Here is a 19,390-nt window from a genome sequence, read left to right on the forward strand (position 1 = left end):
CTATGCTATTGACAATGCTTCTCTACGGAGTGCAAGCCGTGCGAGCGAATTTGAATGGCAGTTGGTGCACCTTAAACTAGCGGAATTTACAAATTATAAGGGGCCTTTGGACATATAGAGTACTTGGTCGTGTCATTGTTTATAGAGCAGATGAAAATAAACTTGATTTGAATCAGATGTTCGATTCACTGAATCAGACAGTTTGATCCGAAAGAATCTATTCGGTAAACTGAATCGAACTTCCCGGCTGCAGGAGCAGTTCCGCCAGTAGGGGGCGCGCTGTGAGGAAGTAAACGGAATGCTGCAGAGAGGAAGCGAGTGAACGCCAAGCCTTCAGTGCGGTGTACAGCAGCATCAGTGGCTTAATACGCTTCATTTATGTTAGACAGCTAACGCGCAGACTGAGAGATCCGCGATCATGTCGAAGAACACCGTTTCCGATCGGTTCCGCAAGGTGGATGTGGACGAGTACGACGAGAACAAGTTTGTGGACGAGGAGGATGGAGGAGAGAATCAGCTGGGTCCAGACGAAGCAGAAGTGGATTCACTCATCAGACAATATCCTTCTGTTAGCAGCAATATAAGAGGCTACATTAACACTTTTAGAATATTTAACTATGTTCATGTCTTCAGGTTAATGGTATGTAGCTAGCTACAACACTGCCATTATAATCGTGGGATGCATTTAGAACTCGGGTTAATGCTTTGCTGAACATTCGACATTTGGACGTTATTATTATTAGCAGTGTATACATTTAACTGTATATGGGACTCAGTTTAACGTTAAAAACAACAGTATGAGGCTCAAGTTGGCTTCCTATTTGCCAGCTTCTTGTTCGAATTTCCCCGTTCCACCTTAATAGTGCAGAAGTTACATTCTGGCCCCTTGGGCGTTATAATAACTGCTGCACCATTTAAGGTGGAACGGGAAAATTCGATAAGAAGCTGACTTTAGTTTCGTTATAGCAGTGCCACTGTGATTAGCTATTACTGTAGGTTGCTAGCAAGGTAATAGCTAGCCAGTGTGCTAGCTAATGCCTGTACATTTGTTTTTATCTGTAAGCTATTACTGGTAGGCTAGCTGGCTATCTTGATTCCTCTTTAGAGTAGCTAGGTTAGCAGGCTCGTATAGCAAAACGGTTTTTGAGTAGATTAACGATTAGTTAATGATATTAATGTTAGCAGCTGAGGTTAGGGGTGAGGACACGATTCAGATTAGACTAGCTAATGTGAGCTAGTTGGTCTATTTTTTAAAATAAGAGCAGGATTATGCTATATGGGATGTGGACTCCCATTAAAAATATGTCTTGACTAACCTTAACCTACCGCTTAAACGACAGCGACTCAAGGCCTTGTTCATAGATAAATGACAGCAACGTAACTGTTAAGTGATGTAATTGCCTACTTATAGTTCGAGCTAATAAACTTGGTGTGGATTACAGCAGAAGATCGTAGTTGCTTTGGCAGAGTCCCAAATAGCCCCATACTGGACAAGAGTGCACCGTTTGTCTGTAGAAGCCCTTGTTTTAGGAGTCATGTAGTGCACTTAGGGAGTAGGGAGGCATTCTACACATTGTCAGACTGAAATGAAATGCTTGCACTGCCAAGCAGGCTGTTCAGTTCCACCCAGTCCAACACTGTGAAGGAAAGCTGAGTCTGTAGATGTCCAGACATGCCTTGTAACCACATTCCTTTCATGCCTCTTCAGGAATTGCTGTCTTACCCCCTCTCTGCACTCACTTTTCATGCTGTCTGCTTAAAACACTGTGCTAATCCCCCTCTAGCTGTAACAAGCTGAGATCTTTAAATTGAGGAAGCTGATTTCATGTCCATATATGTCCATTTGCATGACACCAAAACTTATTTCCTGTTTCTGATTGACATCTCATGTTGCTGTTCACTGTTTGCAGTGATGTTTACACCTCATAATCAACACTGTAAAGCATGTTTCTTGCTCTGATGAAATTGATGTTGCTGTTAACTGTTGGTGTTTAAAGTGTGGGTTGGCAGTTCAGGCAGTATTAGTTAGTGCAGTTCCTAGTCTTTTTCCTTAACTCCAGGCTGCAAAGGGAACCTCATGGAAGCACTACAGGCAGTCCTGAAAAACCCACCAATCAATACAAAGAATCAAAATGTCAAGGTGAGTATGGAGAGCAGTTATTGGTTGGCTGGATTTTGTGTCAGCACGTTACTGAATGCTGTTCTCCTGTCCATACTGAATTTGACTTGTACAACACTTCATACCGTCATATACATACAACGTGCTATAACATTAGCACGTTTTTATATATTCAGCAATATTTTTAGCTTTTTTTAATATGCAATGAACATTATATCCATGATGCAATGCCAATAAAATAGCAGGTGGTCTTCTTGTTATCTTGTCAAGCAGTTTTCCTGTTCTTTTTTAATATGTATTCACAGTACGCAGGGCATGAAGGTTCACTGCAGTGCATATAATTTACTGGGTTCTACAGAAGCTAAATAAATAGTTTCTTTTCTGGAAATGGTTTATGGCTTTGGGGTAACATTTACGATACTGTGCAGGATTCTGTTTGCTATCAATTTAAGGGAAGAAAACAGAACAAAATAGTTTCATTAAAACAAGCTGCATTATATGGCCAAAAATATGTGGACGCTGTGGTACTGTCATTGGATGTCACCTTTGCCACACGTCACTTTGTGAAATTTCCCCCCTGCCAGATCTGCCCCTGTCATAGCTAGGTAATAGTAAGTAAGTGCTGTTATTGTCAAAAGGAAGCATTAAGGGGCAACAACAGCTCAGCCAGAAAGTGGAAGACCATGCAAACACACAGAACAGGGCCACCGAGTGCTGAACTGTGTAGCACGAAAAATCGCCTCTGTTGCATCACTTTCTACAGAGTTCCAAACTGGAAGCAACATCAGCAAAAGAACTGTGCGTCAGGAGCATCATGATACGGATTTGCATTAGGGCTGGGACGATTAATCAGTGTCATCTATTATGGAAAAATACGTCGATTAGTGTAATGTCTGTTGGCATGTCACTATGACCCTGCAATGTGGTGCTCTATAAGCTCTGCAGATTCCCTGAGCACTTTATCAAGACAGCACTTTTAGGCCACCACATTCCAGATGTGCCGTGTCGCGCACCGTTGCGTGGCAAAGTGTTGGGGAGCAGATAAAAGCCAGGTTCAAGTTCATTTTTCACTCTACTTTTATAAATTGAAGGAAGTAAAGCATTTAGTATCACTTATCATGCTTGGCATCAGTTTACTACCTTTTCACAAACTGTCTGTTTTCGAGCAGTAAAAGGTTTGGATAGTAACATCAGCTGGGTAACTTACCAGTAGCATTTGTCTATTTACCTAAAAGACTGGCTGCCTTCCTTTGTGGAAATTTTAAACTGTATGTAATCTACTGTGGATTTCTGTGGTCTTTGTATGGCTTTAGTTTAATGTAGTAATGTAGTAACAGCAAATGCTGACCCAACACCACTAAACACCTTTGGGATGAATTGGAACATTGATTGTGATCCAGGCCCTCTCGTCCAACATCACTGCCTGACCTCACAAAAGCTCTTTTGACTGATTGAGCACAAAGTCCCACAGAAACACTCCAAAATATTGTGGAACGCCTCCCAGAAGACTGGAGGCTGTTACAGCCACAAAGTAGGGACATCTCCACACAGTCGTGTAGGTGTGATGGTCAGTTGTCCACATACTTTTCTACAAATAGTGTATGTCAGGTGTGTGGGGCCCTGTTGACACCTGGCTTTAACATACATCTGGGGTGATTATAAGTGGACAATATGAACTGGGATCCAGTGAGTCTCGCAGACACATTATGACCCAAACACTCAAACCTCCTTTGAAGGTGGTCAGGGACACATAGGACCACTTGACATTTGTGGCATGAACGCTAAAGCATCCTGATGTGCCTCCGAAAACAAGGAAGGACCGCATCATGACAGCAGAGACAAAAGCAACCGCTTCTTTCTCTGTCTTCTCTCCTGTTTGCTTAGGAGTTGCCTTAGCAATCAGTGCGTTCCGTAGACAACGGACTCACATTTACTGACAACAAATACAGCAAGAAACTGATGTAGTAAATGTACACAAAATGTTACAAGCGGTCACTGGAGACGCATTCGAGACTCATGGAAATGGCATGTGTAAACGGCAAGACCTTTCACTGTCTACTTGTGGCCATATGATTAGTTCTAGCTTTAAAAAGTACTTGAGGAAACTTGTTGGGCCTCATTCACCGAACATTCTTAAGAAGTAATTTCTTCTCAAAACCTACTTATGCAGTTTTTATGAAGATTCTGACATTCACCAGTGTTTTTCGTATTTGGAATTTGTTCTTAGGTAAGAACAGAATCTACACACACTCATGAGCACAAATGTGCGAACAGTTCTGTGGTTTAAGGACGTCATAATTCTGACACTGACTTTTTCAAGAACACATTTCCGAAAAAAACTTAGGAAGACACTGGTGAACGAGGCCCATTATCACTTATGTACAGTAAATCATTGCTAAGATGCAGCTGTTCTGTTTTAACATTTATTTATCTTAATCCATTCATTAATTTGTCATCTTACTCATCTTCCCCCACATGAAGCTGTTGTCGCATCTTGTTTTTTTAAAAGCCATGTTTTACAGGCTTCCCCAAATACTTGGGGTTTTGAAGTGCTCCTATTGGGCCTGGCTGCCTATCTTCAATCTAACGTTTTACTTTAGCTGTCATGTCAATGCTAAGAAGTGGTGTTTGGTTATGTATTTCAGGACCGTGCTGAGGGACTGGTGCTTAAGGTGCTCAGCTCCTTTAAGGCCAGTGACATAGAGAAGGGAGTGCAGTCTCTGGACAAGAACGGCGTGGACCTGTTGATGAAGTACATCTACAAAGGCTTCGAGCGGCCATCGGAAAACAGCAGCGCCATCCTCCTGCAGTGGCATGAGAAGGTAGGGACAGTGTGCTGAGGGACAGTGATTGTCTTCTTCACATCAGATCTTGGAGAGCCAGAGCATGGCATAGGTTAATATTAATCATGCTCTGAAGCACCACATCTGTGCTCTTGGGCACATTACTTTTGTGATTCAGGACTGTGCACTGCAGTGACTCACCATTGGACGTGAGATAACACTGTTTTCTTTACCTTTACGGCAGGGATACTGATAACATTGTTGTCGAATAATTGAAGTGTTGCTGTAGTTCATAATATGTAACATTGCGCTGTGGAGTCATAATAAAATTAAGTTATTTGAAGCTGTGTTATGTTCAGAAGTTTGGAATTACCAGAAGTTTTGAATCCTTATTTTCAATCATTTCTAAGAAAACTTACTTGATTTCAGACATATAAAACAGTTTAAATGTGCTAGTCGTGCAACGTTCACAGGCTTCAAAGGTTTCACTTATTGTCTAGTTATGTTTACACTTGCATTTAAAAATTTTATTGCCCTATGAATGTAGATTTAAATGTCGTAAACTGTTTGCAAAAGGCATTTTATTCAAGTTTTATTCAAAATTTCAAGAATTATGTGGGCAAGAACTGAATAAAATATTGATGATAATATACTGTAATTATCTATTGACATTCATTTTCCTTGAGTTGATCTCCACTTTTGAATTTGAATTTATTCTGCATATTGGTTTTATTATAACAACTAACGCTATACAGCTTTTTCAGTCATTTTAGAATCGCCTACAGATCCATTCATCATTCTGTACACATCTAAAATTTCTTCTGATGTATTTAGTTTCCAAGTGTCCTAATAATTATTTAAACCAGTGAAGTTACACAGGACCAACATCACATAAACACAACATTTTACATATGTCAGCAATCAAATTGTTTTTTGGAATTATTGTTATTGGAAACATTGATTCTAAACTTTTTAACAGCGATTACAAACCTTTAATTATTGTAAATGTGTGCTGCAAGTTCATATTGCTTTATTGTGTTATTATAAAATAAAAATGGTTAATATGACCAGAGATTCCAAACTTTTATTGTATAATATATATCGTTGACTATAGATGCTCATGTTGGCCGTGTTTTCTCCAGGCTCTCTCTGCAGGAGGAGTGGGCTGCATCGTCAGGGTACTGACCGCCAGGAAAACGGTGTAAGCACTGGCCCTGGCAGTTTTACCCCCACCCCCCGGGACAGAAAACCACAGGATTGGCACCTGCTGGTTCATTCAGAACAAAGAAAAGACTTCTACAGGGTGCTGATAACAACTCATATCCAATGCTACATCCTGCTCTCCCCGCCTGCAGTTTGTCTGTCTTACAGTCTGTCTGTGTCCTTATCTCTGCATCTTGATCACAGACAAATGCACGCACGTATTACATGCACATGATGGTGCCGTCGATTTTTATGGTAGATTTAGCTTCTCTCAGGAAATAAAATCTTAAGGCACTTCACCTTAAGAATGCAAGTCATTATGATTTTATAAAACCTGTTAATTTTTTTTTTTACTTTTTTTGTATAATTTAAAGCTGATTACAGTTCCTGAAGAGATCTGGGTTGTCCCCACATAGTCTTTGTATTTTTCTGGTAGTAGAAAAGCTGTGTAGTCATAGTCTAAAGTGCACAGCCTCATTTGGGGCTGCTGGGGCGTCTCTCTTGCCAGCCGGGCGTGGCAGTCTGCCTCGCTTTGTCTAGCCTGGGACAGATTAGGATTAATACCCTAAAGGCTTCCTCCCACTCCTGTCCCGTCAGCCCCTAATCCCGGCTCATCGCTCCACAGTATTCACTCTTAAAACAACCAAAGGGCATTAGCTGCTTACTACACAATGAAACTAGCTTCCACTTTTTCAGTTGTGCTCCACAAATACAGTGTATTAGTGTCCAGTTCTTGTCCTTGAGGACTGATTTCCTGCACAGGTTGGTGATTTCATGCTCAAACACACCTGCTAAACCTGCTAACTGCTGAGTTGAATCAGGTGTGTTTGAGCAGGTAAATCAGCACGTTGTGCTGGATTAAGGCCCTCCAGGACTGGAGTTGGTCACCCCTTGTTTTTCCAAAATTCAGCCAAATATCTATCTAATGACTGACCGTTGCTATTGCATTGCTAGCTTGATTCTTTACGCTTTTTTTTAGAACGGCTGCCATTTTCTGAGCAAACGTTTCTCACAGGGGACTCAATGAGCAGCCATTTCACTAATCCTGCTGTTCGCTAATGCTATTGTCGGGTATTAATGCCCTTGTCGCTCATATTAATGGTGATCTTTCACCATATCTGTCTGCGTCTTAAGCCTCTGTCATCTCTAATCACTGTCTGTGTCTTAAAATTCCTAAGCACTTAGTGCAAATCTATTAAGGACCACTGCTGATTTGTCAGTGAATGCTTTTGTCTGTAGTTATTCATGTCTTTTGCCATTCGTAGTGAGAGATCCCTGCTATAAAAGCAGACCATCACTGTCTAAAACTTTTCCAAGGACTAGCCATGTTTCAACAAACGGCCCAGTCTCTCCAATGCAGTAATGTTTCACGCTCTTGTGACCAAGTGCAAAACACATTATACAAACCAAACCGGTGTAAAAACTGCCTTACTAAATATTCATTTTTTATGTTTATGCTTTTGAAATTTAATAAAAATTTATACGTATGATCAAACAAACGTTCTTGCTTGCATCCTTGATTTCCTTTATACATGTGAATAAGTCAAATACAAAAAAAAAATCATTTTGGTTTGTACATTTATTGTTTGCTTTAAAAATGGGTACAACACAATACAGAACCATATTACAGAATGAAAACCAAATACTTATATACAAATCATAAAAATAGAATACATCTTTATCATGGACTTGTAAAAATCTATCAAATGTGTATTAACTTGTAATGCTGCAATTCTGTTGCAAAAACAAATATATAAAGTCCTGTACATAGTTAAAAAGTAAAGCCATGTTGCCATAGACAAGAACTGTTTTATAGAGGGAAGGCAGTGCTTACCTGAGATAAATACTTATGTTTGGTTATCTTTGGTGGTGTTCCTCACCCCTGAATTTTACTGGGCAAATGCTACTACACAAATAACAAGCTTCTTTCTGGACCAGTCCCAAAGCATGAGTCTTCTTCAGCTTTCACAGAATGCTCTAACAACCAGACAGTTGGAAAAAAAATACTGCCTCTCATTTTTCAAGCACTTCCCAATAAGTTAATAGGTAGACATACATGTACATTTGTCCTTTTTATCTCTCTTCACCACCCGTTATCCGGAAAAGAGCAACTTTACACGATCTGGTAAGGAGGACTGTCCAAACCACATAGGACTTGCTTGGTTTTCTTCTGAACCTGCAGTCTTCAGGCTGCAGCTGCAGGTAAAGCAGTCTTTTCTTTGGCATGCCCCAGGGGTTAATACAAAGTCCTCTTTATTTACTAACAATTACCTGCCCACTGGGCACTGCAGCTCAGCACCTCACTCTATGAGGCATGAAGATACCATCTGTGGACTTTTCAAGTGGTGGATCTACGACTGGACACACAATAGCATCCACACACACACACGCACACACAAACATACACACACACACGGAGTCCTGCACAAAAAGCGCATTTCTACTTTTCTCTCTCCCAGTCATGGTAAAGTGCTCTCAGTAGGGATAGGCTGAGACGGCGATGTAGACAATGAAGGTGGTCTGATATTCTATGCCCCCATCAGTGCCATAGGACAGGGCCCGCACCTTCATGCGGTAGGTGTGCGGCTCGCGCAGCGGCCGGGTGGTGAACAGGACGCCTTTCAGGTTCTCGTCACGAAGCGCGAAGGGCAGTGTGGTGTCCTCGTCTACAACCAGGAAGGTGGTGCGTGGGTGCATCACTCCATCCTGGGTGTACGCTACCAGCCGGATCAGGTCCTGGTTGGCGGCGATACCAAAAGGCAGAGACAGCAGCTTGTACTCCAGCGCGTAGGGGCTCAGAGCGCACTCCAGGTCATTGGGGGGGCAGTTCTTTAGACAGAAGCTGGTAATAGAGATGAAAATGAGTTTTGACTGACACATGGAAAAAACAGTGCACTGGTGTGATAATTCGAAAGATGTTTGAAAATGTTGCATTAAAGACAAATCTTGCATTAAACTACAGTCACTTCAGAATTTTCTCACTGGAAAATCCTTTTTAGTCAAGGATTGGACTTGTCAGCGAATAGTCAGCGAAAAATACAACTCACCCCTAATGCTGCTGATCAGTTTGCTTTACAAGTTTTGTTCTAGGTCAGGGGTGCTCAGTCCTGGCCCTGGAGATCTACCACCCTGGATCCAACACACTTGCCCCTAATATTCAGATGCTCCTGAAGGTCTTCATTACCTGGGCCAAGTGTGTTAGATTAGGAGCGGAGCTAAACTCTACAGGGTGGTAGATCTCCAGGACCAGAATAGGGCACACCAGCCCAAGGTATTCAAACTTTTCCCCCATGTGGCCCCTTTTCCAGTTTTTAAAAACTTGGGAGTCCCCCAAATTTTGAATTCTGAGATGATCTAGGTCTATTTTTTCTTGTTTTTGTCACCATATCTGTATAATTTCTAGAGTTAGTGAGAAATGCGGTGCTCGGGCATGTCTCCTCCTACCCTGTGGCAGGGTCTCTCTGGTAGTTTGGTGGGCAGGGTGTGTCAATGCACTGGTAGCTGCCTCTCATGTTGAAGCACATTCTGTTCACACCACACTGAATATTCTGCTCCAAGCACTCGTCAATGTCTGTAACGAGACGATCGTGATATAAAATCCAAACAAAAAATCTATTTTAGTTTACTTTTGAAAGGTGAACCTTGATATTGTTGCATTTTCTGAAAAAAAAAAGTCCAAACTGTCAGTGTCTCTTTCTCACCTTGGCAGGTTTTGCCATTGGTCATGAGGCGATAGCCACTGGGACACAAACACTTGTGGCTGCCTGGTGTGTTCATACACTCATGCTGGCACGTGTCTCTCTGCTCACACTCATTGATATCTACACAGAAACATAGATAAACACATACATGCAACATACGCTCAACATTTTTTGGCAGTGTGAGCACCTCAGGAAATCATACAATTATCTCTTTATCTACTTGCCTGGACTTTTTACTGGACAGTTCAAAAATTGTAAAATGATACCCAACAGAACAGAAGTGAAGTGCTTTAGCAGGCCATAATAAAAGGGCAGCTTGTTAGTAACTGGACAGCGAGTTTTTCAGTCGTGTCTTCAGTAAGAGAAATGCTGGGGTTCAGGTTACTGACTTTAGCATGTAGTGGTAGTATGATTTGGGTTACCGTCCGATGCAAAGTGAAGCACCATCCACTGTAAGATGCTTCTACATTGTCAGTATTCACAACATCAAAAATAAGAACAAGTGGGTCAGTTCTACTGGGCTCCATGTACATGCCAAAATGTTTCATAGAAAAGTTGATATGCTTCCAATCATATATAAATCATATTCTTTGGAAGTTATTTTTTTATCCACACTTTCCTCATTCCATCACTTTGGTACACATTGTTTCAGTTCAAATCCAGTGTGCCAGAGTACAGAGCAGAAACAGCAAAAATGTCAATGTCCAGTTACTTACAGAATAGAAAGTACTACATTGGACAAAGATTTATTAATAAATATTCTACACATATGCAAGTACATACACAATTACCCTTTCATAGGCCACCCTTTACGTATCAGGCATAATGGCAAAAACAGCTATATCAGTTACCTAGGCACTGGTCCCCTCGTGCCCTAAAGCCAGGAGGGCAGGCCTTAACAGCCCTGCGAGAACGCGAGGGGACAGTGCTAAGCCTGTAGCGGCCCCTGGTAGCAGCATAGGAGTGGTAGCTCTGAGAAGCCAGACTGTGGTAGCGACGCTCAGGGGAGGACTGTGAGGTGCGGAAGCCGTACGAGAAGCTCTCATAGCTGGGTAAGCGCTCCAGCCCAGCACAGGACTTTCCATCGCCCAGCAGGTGACGCCCCGGAGGACAAAGGCACTTGTAGCTGCCCGGGCTGTTCGCGCACTGGTAAGCGCAGGGCATTGGCACCCGCTCACACTCGTTAATGTCTGCTCTCGCAGCAAGGCACAGCAGAGGGTCAAACAAGGAAGAAACAGAGGAGCAAAAGAAAATAAGTGATAAAGAAGAGGAAAAGCACATAATGGAAGAGAGCAACAGTCAGCACAGTGGGAAGAAAGAGATCAGAAGAAGAACAGATCAGGAGGTGAAAGGGAAAGGTAAAGAATGCAGGGAGGAGAGAGAAAAAGATAAAAAGGAGATCAGTACACAGCCCACACATAACGGCATGTCTGACATGCAGGAACAAATGCCAAAAAGTTGCTCCCTGTCATTCATTCAACATTGATTTCAGTATAAAATCCACCAGAAGATGACCAAGTGATTTGATTGGAACTGTTCTTGAAGACACTACGTTGCATTCTGTAAATGCCATAGCGAAGCACAGAATTTAAAGGAACAGTTCCGCATAAAATCAAACAAAATTTACACAATTTTCCCCTGTCCCTAAATGTAGTCAATTTAGGCTGGATTGTGAAATTTTAGCTGAAAAATGTATTGCCATATTAATAATTGTTATTAACAACGAAACTGTCTTTTCACTGTGTTTTGTTCATTGTATGTAACTATAAAAAGAGAAGCCTAAAGTGGCCAAATTTTCTGGTTAGCTATCTCGCTCCCAACACACAAGCACCACTCAAGCTCAAATAAACAAACATGACTCACTGCTGCCCTCTGAAGGTTTTACAGCAGACAGCTGCCCCAGGCCTACTGATGAAAACACACCCTAAACCATTCTGTTTGTTGCCACATAAATGTATGATATGAAAATTTGATCAGGAGTCTAGCCAAGACTTGTTTGGTTTCCAAAGTTTGCTTCTTTAGTTGACTAGACTTGTTGTGTGGTCTAAACACTGTATGGCTTATTGTATCTATAAAAATGAAAAAAAGCACAGCTTCAAGCTAGAGCTAGGCGATACGGCAAAAATGTATGATACTTAAACAAGTTTTCATGATACGCGATAAGTTGATGCCACATTTAAAAAATACTAGCAAAACTATGAATGCAATTGTTTGAATTTAACATTTCACACACTGTGCTGCACTAGATTCAATTAAATATGATTAATTATGCTCTCGTTGTATTCAAACATGCCGGTAGAAAGTGCTGTTAAGTACTGACGATATCCGCGATGTGCTCAGAAAAGCATTTTGTGACGTAATTTATCACAATAAATCTTGTCATGTTGCCCAGCCCTACTTCACGCTGCTACTACTGGTTTTAGCTATGCAACTCTCTACGGTTCACTTTTGAACAATACACTACATTTCGAATAAGGGAAAAACTGTGTACATTTCTTTGTACAAACTATTCCTTTTAGGTTAAAGACCCCATGCATGAGTAAAAGGTTAAAGGTAAAAGACAAGAGAACAGAGTAAAGATAGGACAGAGGTATGACAGGGCAGTGCCTTGCTGTGAGAGCGGACTTACCGGTCTGACACTTGTTTTCCCACTCCTCTCATGCACTGTAGATGCCCAGTCTCACTGGGCAGCACAGCTAGTGGACTGTATTCTCCATTTCTGTACACTGGTCTATTGCTCTCATCTATTCACATAGATTTGTGGGTTTAAAGGACAGAAAGCAATGCAGCAATTCAAGCAAGCAACAAGATACACGCAGTTGTGCAGCATGAGATTATGCACAGGGGTGGGCATCTCAGGAAAATGTTCAGCAGTCATAGAAGTGGAATGAAGTAATGCATTTGGTTGGAAAAAAGAGATGGCGAGGCAGCTAAGTGGTGGGAGCCGCAGGCAACAGCGAAGCAGCACGGGGTTGTGGGGTATGTTTAGGTTGTGCAAAGGTACATACCGAGGCAGGGCTGACCCACTCCCTGTGAGCGGTAGCCCCTGGGGCAGGTGCAGTGGTAGCTCCCCCTGGTGTTCTCACAGATCTGGTTGTACCTGCATAGGTGAGTGCCATCTCGACACTCATCAATGTCTGTGCAGAGAACATGGTACATCTCAGTAATATCTAGTTATTTGTATCATCCCACATTATAGGCCAAAAGTTTGTACACATCTGCTTATAGAAACGTGACATGAGCCAAAGGTCACCATGCCCAATGCCAAAAGGTCAGCTAGAGGGGTATAAAGGCTCCTCAGCATTGGGCTGTGGAGCACCAACCACTGTGAGATGAGGTGGAGTGGTGTTTGTGATCCAGAACTATTCACACAATATCAGTACCTGACCTCACTAATGCTCTTGTCGCTGACTGCAATTAAATCCCTACAGCAATGTTCCAGCATCTAGTGTAAAAGCTTACCAGAGACAAACTCCCTATTAATTCCCTTGATTTCAGAAGATACGGTGGATGAGCAGGTGTCTACAAACTTTTGGATATTTATTGGTTATTCAATTAGATGTGCCCAAACTTTTAACTGGCACGGTATTTGCAGCTTCAACATTAGGCTCAACCTAAAGCAGATCAGTGATATTCTAGAATTATCAAAAATGATGACTGAACTATAATATAAACATTTGATTTTAGCATAAACATTGTCTCACTATTGAATAGAGGTGCACACTAACCTACGCAGGTGCCGTTGGCTCCTTTGGTCATGCCAGTAGGGCATAGGTCAATGCAGGTGTAGCCACCCCGTGTGTTCTTACACTGCTGGTCTGAGCGACACACTCTCTGTCTGCACTCGTTGATGTCTGGTAAAATAAAAAAATGGAAAAAACAAAAACATTTCTTTACAGCTAATTGTTCAATCCATTAGTGCTTAGCATTCCAGTGCTCCTCACTCTCAGTTCTTGGGAGCCATAGCACTACACAGTTTAATGTTTCCTTGCTCAAGCAGAGCTTTATAATTAGCTGACAAGTTGAGCCACATGTGTTATAGAGTAGGGGAGACATTAAACTGTGCTGCAGCAGGAACAGGACTGATGAACACTGAAAACACTTAGGTTTGTCCTTGTTTGACATTTTGACTTACCAATGCAGCGGCGGTTCCTGAGCTGGTAGCCCGGCTCACAGGCACAGCGGAAGCTGCCGATGGTGTTGAGACAGTGCTGATGGCAAGGGTTGGACTCCTGACATTCATTTATATCTATAAAAAACAAACAGATTATTTTAAAACAAGCCCTACCTTATAATGATTAAAGAGTTTCTGCCTTTGTGCTTTCAAAGTACTTCAAAGTAGGAGTACTCTGTATAAGGCCGTAGTCATTTACATCACAAAAGAGGCTCTAGACCAGCTCCACTCCACTTTTGCGAATGCTCATCTTCATTTTACATTTGCATGGATAACAAGCAGTGTGTGTATTAAGGTAACTGTTTGTCATTAATGAAATAAAAAATTAACCTGAACAGCTCAAGCCATCAGCTGTTCTCCTAAAACCCCGCCCACAGCGCATCACACAACGGTAAGAGCCAATGGTGTTCTCACAGTCCTGTCCATCATGACACAAGTGCCCGCTCAGCGAGCACTCATCAATATCTGAAGAAGAAAAAGAAGATATATAATCATTAAATAAAACAATAAGCTAAGAACAACAGCTATTAATGATGAACTCCAATACTAAAGCACATAATGATAGGTAGTTATAAGATACAAGTGTATGTTCGATATATTGTATATATAAATACATATATAAATACATGTAAATAGTACATGTATATAATACATTTACTTAACACATATATGATATGTATATAAATATATGTAGATAATACATATGCATGTCGCTGCTGTCAGAAGAAAACCTTGTATCTCCATTTTTGTCATTTTACAGTTTTAACATAATTTGAAAATGCCTCTTGCCCTTTACATTTTGTGTAAATTGATGAATGAACCAAAACAAACGGCCCAAAACTGCTTGGAAAAATGTCTGGTTACACTGACTTGCATTAAAAGTAAAGCAGGTTTTTTCCTTCTTCTGTAAAGTTCTCATTTTGGAGATACAAGGTTTTCTTCAGCAACATGCGAAAAGGTCGATACAGCATTGAACAGGAATTTTTCCAATCTTTGCATTGTTCCAATCGTTGCATTATCCAATCGTTGAGACAAAGTGAAACAAAGTTATAGCTTGATGTGTAAAGATTGTAGAGAAATGTACCGACTTGGACTTAAGGGAACTGGAACTAGGGGCCATTACGTAATAAATGACTAGTGAACCAATGCATGTCTTCTGAGTTTTTATATGTATGTTGGTAATGGTAAAATAGTGGTTAATGTCTAAACATAAGTTTTCTCTGGGACTATTTTTCCTTATTTACTGCCTATACATCTCTGCCATGAATAGGTTTTCTTTTCTTTTCAATATCTTTTTCTCGTTTAAATGGACTTTAAAGACGCCTTAACGGCAAAACTTTATTTCAAAACTGTTCTAAAACAATAACAAGAACTTTTTCCAGTAAAGTAGCTTTTAAAGGCATTAAACGCTTCAGGTGTCTGTTTCCCATCACCACCACTGCGAACACTTCTGACTCTTAAGTTCCAAATTGAATTTGATAAATTACTCTAAAAGACTTTGTTTACATCTTGAATTAAATATAGAAACATTTTGAACAATCAGTTCCCTTTTAAGAAAAACAGTTTATATAGGTAATTCCCATTGTATTATTATGGTACATGTGTTTGTATGTGTTGTGTGCAGACAGCTGGTACCCTGGCATGTCCTGCCATCAGCAGAGATGGTGAGTCCTCTGGGGCAGGAGCAATAGTATGTGCCTATAGCGTTATGGCAGGCATGGGAACATGGGTTGCCTTCCACACACTCATTCTCATCTTCATCACAGCAGGCAGAAACACATGAAGAACTCAGTCAATCACAAGCTCATTGAAAGACACATATTATACATATACTCCGAAGGACACATGGGCTTCTATGTCACCAAATGCTATCTAGACTAAACACTTAATCACATTCTATTTATCACATTCTATTTATGCCCTATTGAATCTTGGCTGGATGAAGTCGTTTTGGTTATGCTGTGAGAGGATGCGGCTGCTGTATGAGCAGCATACTGTCTGTTTTTTGAAATCTGTTGCAAACATACCAGCACAGTAGGGCCCAGCTGGGTCTAACAGGAAGCCACTGGGACACTGGTTACTACGTTCACCTGTGGATGACAGGAATGGTAGCTAATAAATATAAACATATTTACACCCTGAGAGCTCTGGCTACAATTTAAGTCATAAAAATAAAGCATAACGTCAATGTCCCACCCTTGGCAATAGTTGTGTGGATGGAGAACTCCAGTATTTCCTCTAGAGGGCGGTATTGAGCATTGACAGCAGAGGCATGGAGTGTCTGCACCAGGTAGGGCATCTTGCCTCTGGTAGGATCATATGAGATAGTGTGGTTCCAGGAATAAGGCACACTCACTTTGTCTACACTGAACATACGAGTAGACAGAGCGTACAGCTGCCCGGGACCTGTCTGGATGTAGTCCTCCATGTAGTCCTGAGTTCAGCACAAAGCATAGCTAGATAAGTCCACAAAGACTGTACCCCAGAGTTCTGCACAGCATTACTGGAATGCATCAGCATTGTACAGTATATGCTTTTACTGAATTAGAGAATTAGGGATATCAATATTTCTTTTCCGATACTGAAACTTTGAGCATCGGCCGATACCCAATATTTTCAAAATGTTATTCATCCTTGCTATAAGAAAATCTGCACTTTTAAACAAATAACATTTTTAATAAGGAATACAAAAAATAATGTATGTGATCCATCTCATACCTGATCATTCAACTAATTTAGTGATTTATTTTTGTGTTTTAGGCTCATATGATTTATCACACTACCAATTGACCAACAGAATAATAACTTGCTAACACCTATTAGCTTCACTTTGATGCTGCCATTTTGCTTAATATGAGTTACAACATCACATAAAACATCACATACACAATTAAATTACTTTTTAAATCCAAGCTTCACAAGCCTTATTTGAATACCTGATTCAGTAAACAAATGAATAATATAAATAACGCTTATACATTCAGATCATGAGCTAATTATCAAGACTTTAATGAATATGAATCTGGTGAATATTATGAATGTTATCTGGTGTGTTTTAGAACACAGAGAGTAGTGATGTGGATTTTCAGCTATGAAGAACACCGAAATATTTCATATTCCACAATGGAAGCCCTTTACACTGTAATGATAGTATAGACTAAGCAGAAGTTCTACCTTGAGGCTAATGTCTGCATTGGAGGGCAATTGGAGGATATGCCCATTCACCACGATGTCTAAGAGCAGTGCACCATCTGTGTCCAGTCCCCGTGCCACATGAGTCATCCTCAGGATTTCCCCTTAAGCAAATACACAAGCATGTAATTATGAACACCTATCACATGTTGCAAGAAGTATCGATATCCCAAGATCACTCTATAAAAGCAGGATAAACGATTTGAAAAACTAGGCCTGTGAAATTATAAAAGCTGCAATATTTTACAGCTGCAAGATCAAAAGTTTATTCCAATCCTGGTCTGCACAATGTTTTTTTCTGTTCTAAAAAGGCTGAGCCTGATTCAACTCCTGAGTTAATCATCAAGCCCATCAAACAAACTGGTGTCTCCATTGCACTCACCGGTGGCAAACTCTACTTGAGTCTCTCGTCTGAAGATGCCATCTGTGAGGGTGTAGCCATTGACAGCCTCACCCAGCTCCTGTGCTGTAGTCCAGTAGATGGGGTTGAGTAGGGAGATCAGTTTTCTCATAGCAGGGCCTGAAAAAAAAATTACATTAGATGACATCAAACCAGAACTCAAAAAAGCAGAGTAGAAAGCAGGGCAAAGTGTCTGGAAAAAACAGGTGACTGTCACCCAGCTTAGTAACAGTAAGAGTCTTCATCTGTGATCTTCAAAGTGACTGACCTAGGTTCCTGGGTATGTTGGTGATGGTGGCCTGTACCACTTTCCCTCCCGATGGACTGCTGGAGATGGTGGCATTGAGGATGGCAATGCCAAATTCCACATCATTAATGTTGCCAATTACGCTTCCTCTGGCCTTCTGAGGACCACCTGAACAAACAAAGGAACATGTTATGTTGCTGGTTAGTCATGTTATGTGGCATAGTTAAAAGACAATGCACCGTTAGGCCTGTGGTTCACAGTCCTGGTCCTGGAGTACCTCTGTCCTGAATATTTTGGTGTTTTTTCCCAGTCTAACACATCGCATTCAACTAATAACTCATTAATCAGCCTTTCTTGAGTTAAAGTGGGTGTGACAGCAGAGGAAAATGCTGAAATATGCTAAGCAGGGATACAGGACCAGAGCTGGGAACTGCTGTAGGCTTTTTTGAGCTGAGCTAAGTCAAATTGATAAATGATAGAGACCTGGACATGGCTGGATATTACACTTGGATAGCTGTGTCGAGTCTCCTGGGCAAGAGCGGCCTTTGTTGCTAGGAGATGGACTGTTACAGAGCCGTACCCTTGTCCGCTCTCCAACTCCACATGAGGCCGAACATTCACCCCATGGCTGCCATGGACCCCAGTTACCATCCACTGAGTAGGCACAAACACACATACAAACAGTTATCAATATTAAAGATGAAATGATATCTACAATTATTCTAACATGCTGTGATAATCTAAGACAACATCTAATTCTGATCTTTGTGTAATCCCTGACTTTAATTTTAATGTGTCTGTGCTTATTTCTCTTACCGGGGCAACTTGCTGTACCACATTTCTGGATTTCTGTGTCTGTTCCAGCACACGCTCTACCCCCGTTGGCTGGTCGGGGGTTGTCACACGTTCTGTAGCGACGCATTTGACCTCCGTTGCAAGTCCTGCTGCAGCTGCCCCAACTGCTCCATGGGCCCCAGTTACCGTTGACTGTTAGAGCAACAGCATATAAAGCATATAATTGTCTAAAATGTCACTGTATGCTGTAGCCTTAACATTAGCCTTCACTGGTAGGTACTGAACCCAAATTTGTTTATCACAAACATGTGAACTTGATAATTAGCAGGGGTAGTTTGTTAACAATTTAAGCAACTGGTGATAATCTATTGTCTCCACATGTTCTGATGATACAGTTTGCGCCTTTGTGTTTCACTTTCATCACTACAACTGCTTCTGCTTTCTGCTTCTAGTTGGCAGGCGTTGTATGCCACGGCTTACTTCTATTGTTGGCTTTCTAGACGTGCGTCATAGCAACAGTCACAATCTGAGACTGTGGTCCAATATTTCTGAGAACTTTTTCGGCTAAAAAAAACGTCTTGTCACTAAACCAGCCACCAGTGAGCACATCACATTAAGCATTCTAAAACCTCTGATTTGAACTTACAACTGAAAAACTGTTCTACGATTTTTGTCTGTGACTACGGAGCCCCGCTGGTGACATCCTGCATAAATAAAAATAATGCGTGGCCACGACTTAGTAAGGAGTGGGAATGAGATTACTAAGTCATGGCCAC

At 41.2% G+C, this 19,390-nt stretch overlaps 2 protein-coding genes across 3 annotated transcripts in view; one reads left to right on the forward strand and one right to left on the reverse strand.

Annotated features, from left to right (window-relative positions):
* The first annotated feature begins 284 nt into the window (after positions 1-284).
* On the forward strand, positions 285-7,608 carry arpc5b (actin related protein 2/3 complex, subunit 5B). Its single transcript, XM_036582341.1, has 4 exons — positions 285-558; positions 2,068-2,140; positions 4,765-4,941; positions 6,045-7,608. Exons 1-4 carry the CDS (start codon positions 419-421, stop codon positions 6,105-6,107), a joined length of 453 nt encoding a protein of 150 aa, XP_036438234.1. The 5' UTR covers positions 285-418; the 3' UTR covers positions 6,108-7,608.
* Positions 7,609-7,669: 61 nt separating this feature from the next.
* The window catches only part of hmcn1 (hemicentin 1), a 142,396-nt gene continuing 130,675 nt past the window's right edge, over positions 7,670-19,390 (reverse strand). The window contains exons 92-107 of one of the 2 annotated variants that reach the window (XM_036582340.1): positions 18,636-18,806; positions 18,303-18,473; positions 17,841-17,987; positions 17,555-17,692; positions 17,155-17,276; positions 16,177-16,414; positions 16,008-16,070; positions 15,616-15,735; positions 14,311-14,445; positions 13,942-14,055; positions 13,535-13,660; positions 12,815-12,943; positions 10,658-10,996; positions 9,807-9,926; positions 9,550-9,676; positions 7,670-8,947 (exon numbers count right to left, since the gene is read on the reverse strand). In XM_036582340.1, coding sequence (XP_036438233.1) covers positions 8,581-8,947; positions 9,550-9,676; positions 9,807-9,926; positions 10,658-10,996; positions 12,815-12,943; positions 13,535-13,660; positions 13,942-14,055; positions 14,311-14,445; positions 15,616-15,735; positions 16,008-16,070; positions 16,177-16,414; positions 17,155-17,276; positions 17,555-17,692; positions 17,841-17,987; positions 18,303-18,473; positions 18,636-18,806 — 2,627 coding nt within the window. In that variant the 3' untranslated portion in view covers positions 7,670-8,580. The remainder of the gene's footprint in view (positions 8,948-9,549; positions 9,677-9,806; positions 9,927-10,657; positions 10,997-12,814; positions 12,944-13,534; positions 13,661-13,941; positions 14,056-14,310; positions 14,446-15,615; positions 15,736-16,007; positions 16,071-16,176; positions 16,415-17,154; positions 17,277-17,554; positions 17,693-17,840; positions 17,988-18,302; positions 18,474-18,635; positions 18,807-19,390) is intronic. The other variant, XM_036582339.1, reaches the window with a different exon arrangement.

Source organism: Colossoma macropomum, unplaced genomic scaffold (genome assembly GCF_904425465.1).
Source record: "Colossoma macropomum unplaced genomic scaffold, Colossoma_macropomum, whole genome shotgun sequence".
Classification (NCBI taxonomy): Eukaryota; Metazoa; Chordata; class Actinopteri; order Characiformes; family Serrasalmidae; genus Colossoma; species Colossoma macropomum.

Excerpts from the sequence above, each read along its gene's own strand:
- arpc5b (XM_036582341.1), top strand. The coding sequence starts at position 419 with ATGTCGAAGAACACCGTTTCCGATCGGTTCCGCAAGGTGGATGTGGAC. Across the intron at positions 559-2,067 it reads GTGGATTCACTCATCAGACA|AGGGAACCTCATGGAAGCAC; the intron begins ATATCCTTCTGT and ends TCCAGGCTGCAA. Across the intron at positions 2,141-4,764 it reads CAAAGAATCAAAATGTCAAG|GACCGTGCTGAGGGACTGGT; the intron begins GTGAGTATGGAG and ends TATGTATTTCAG.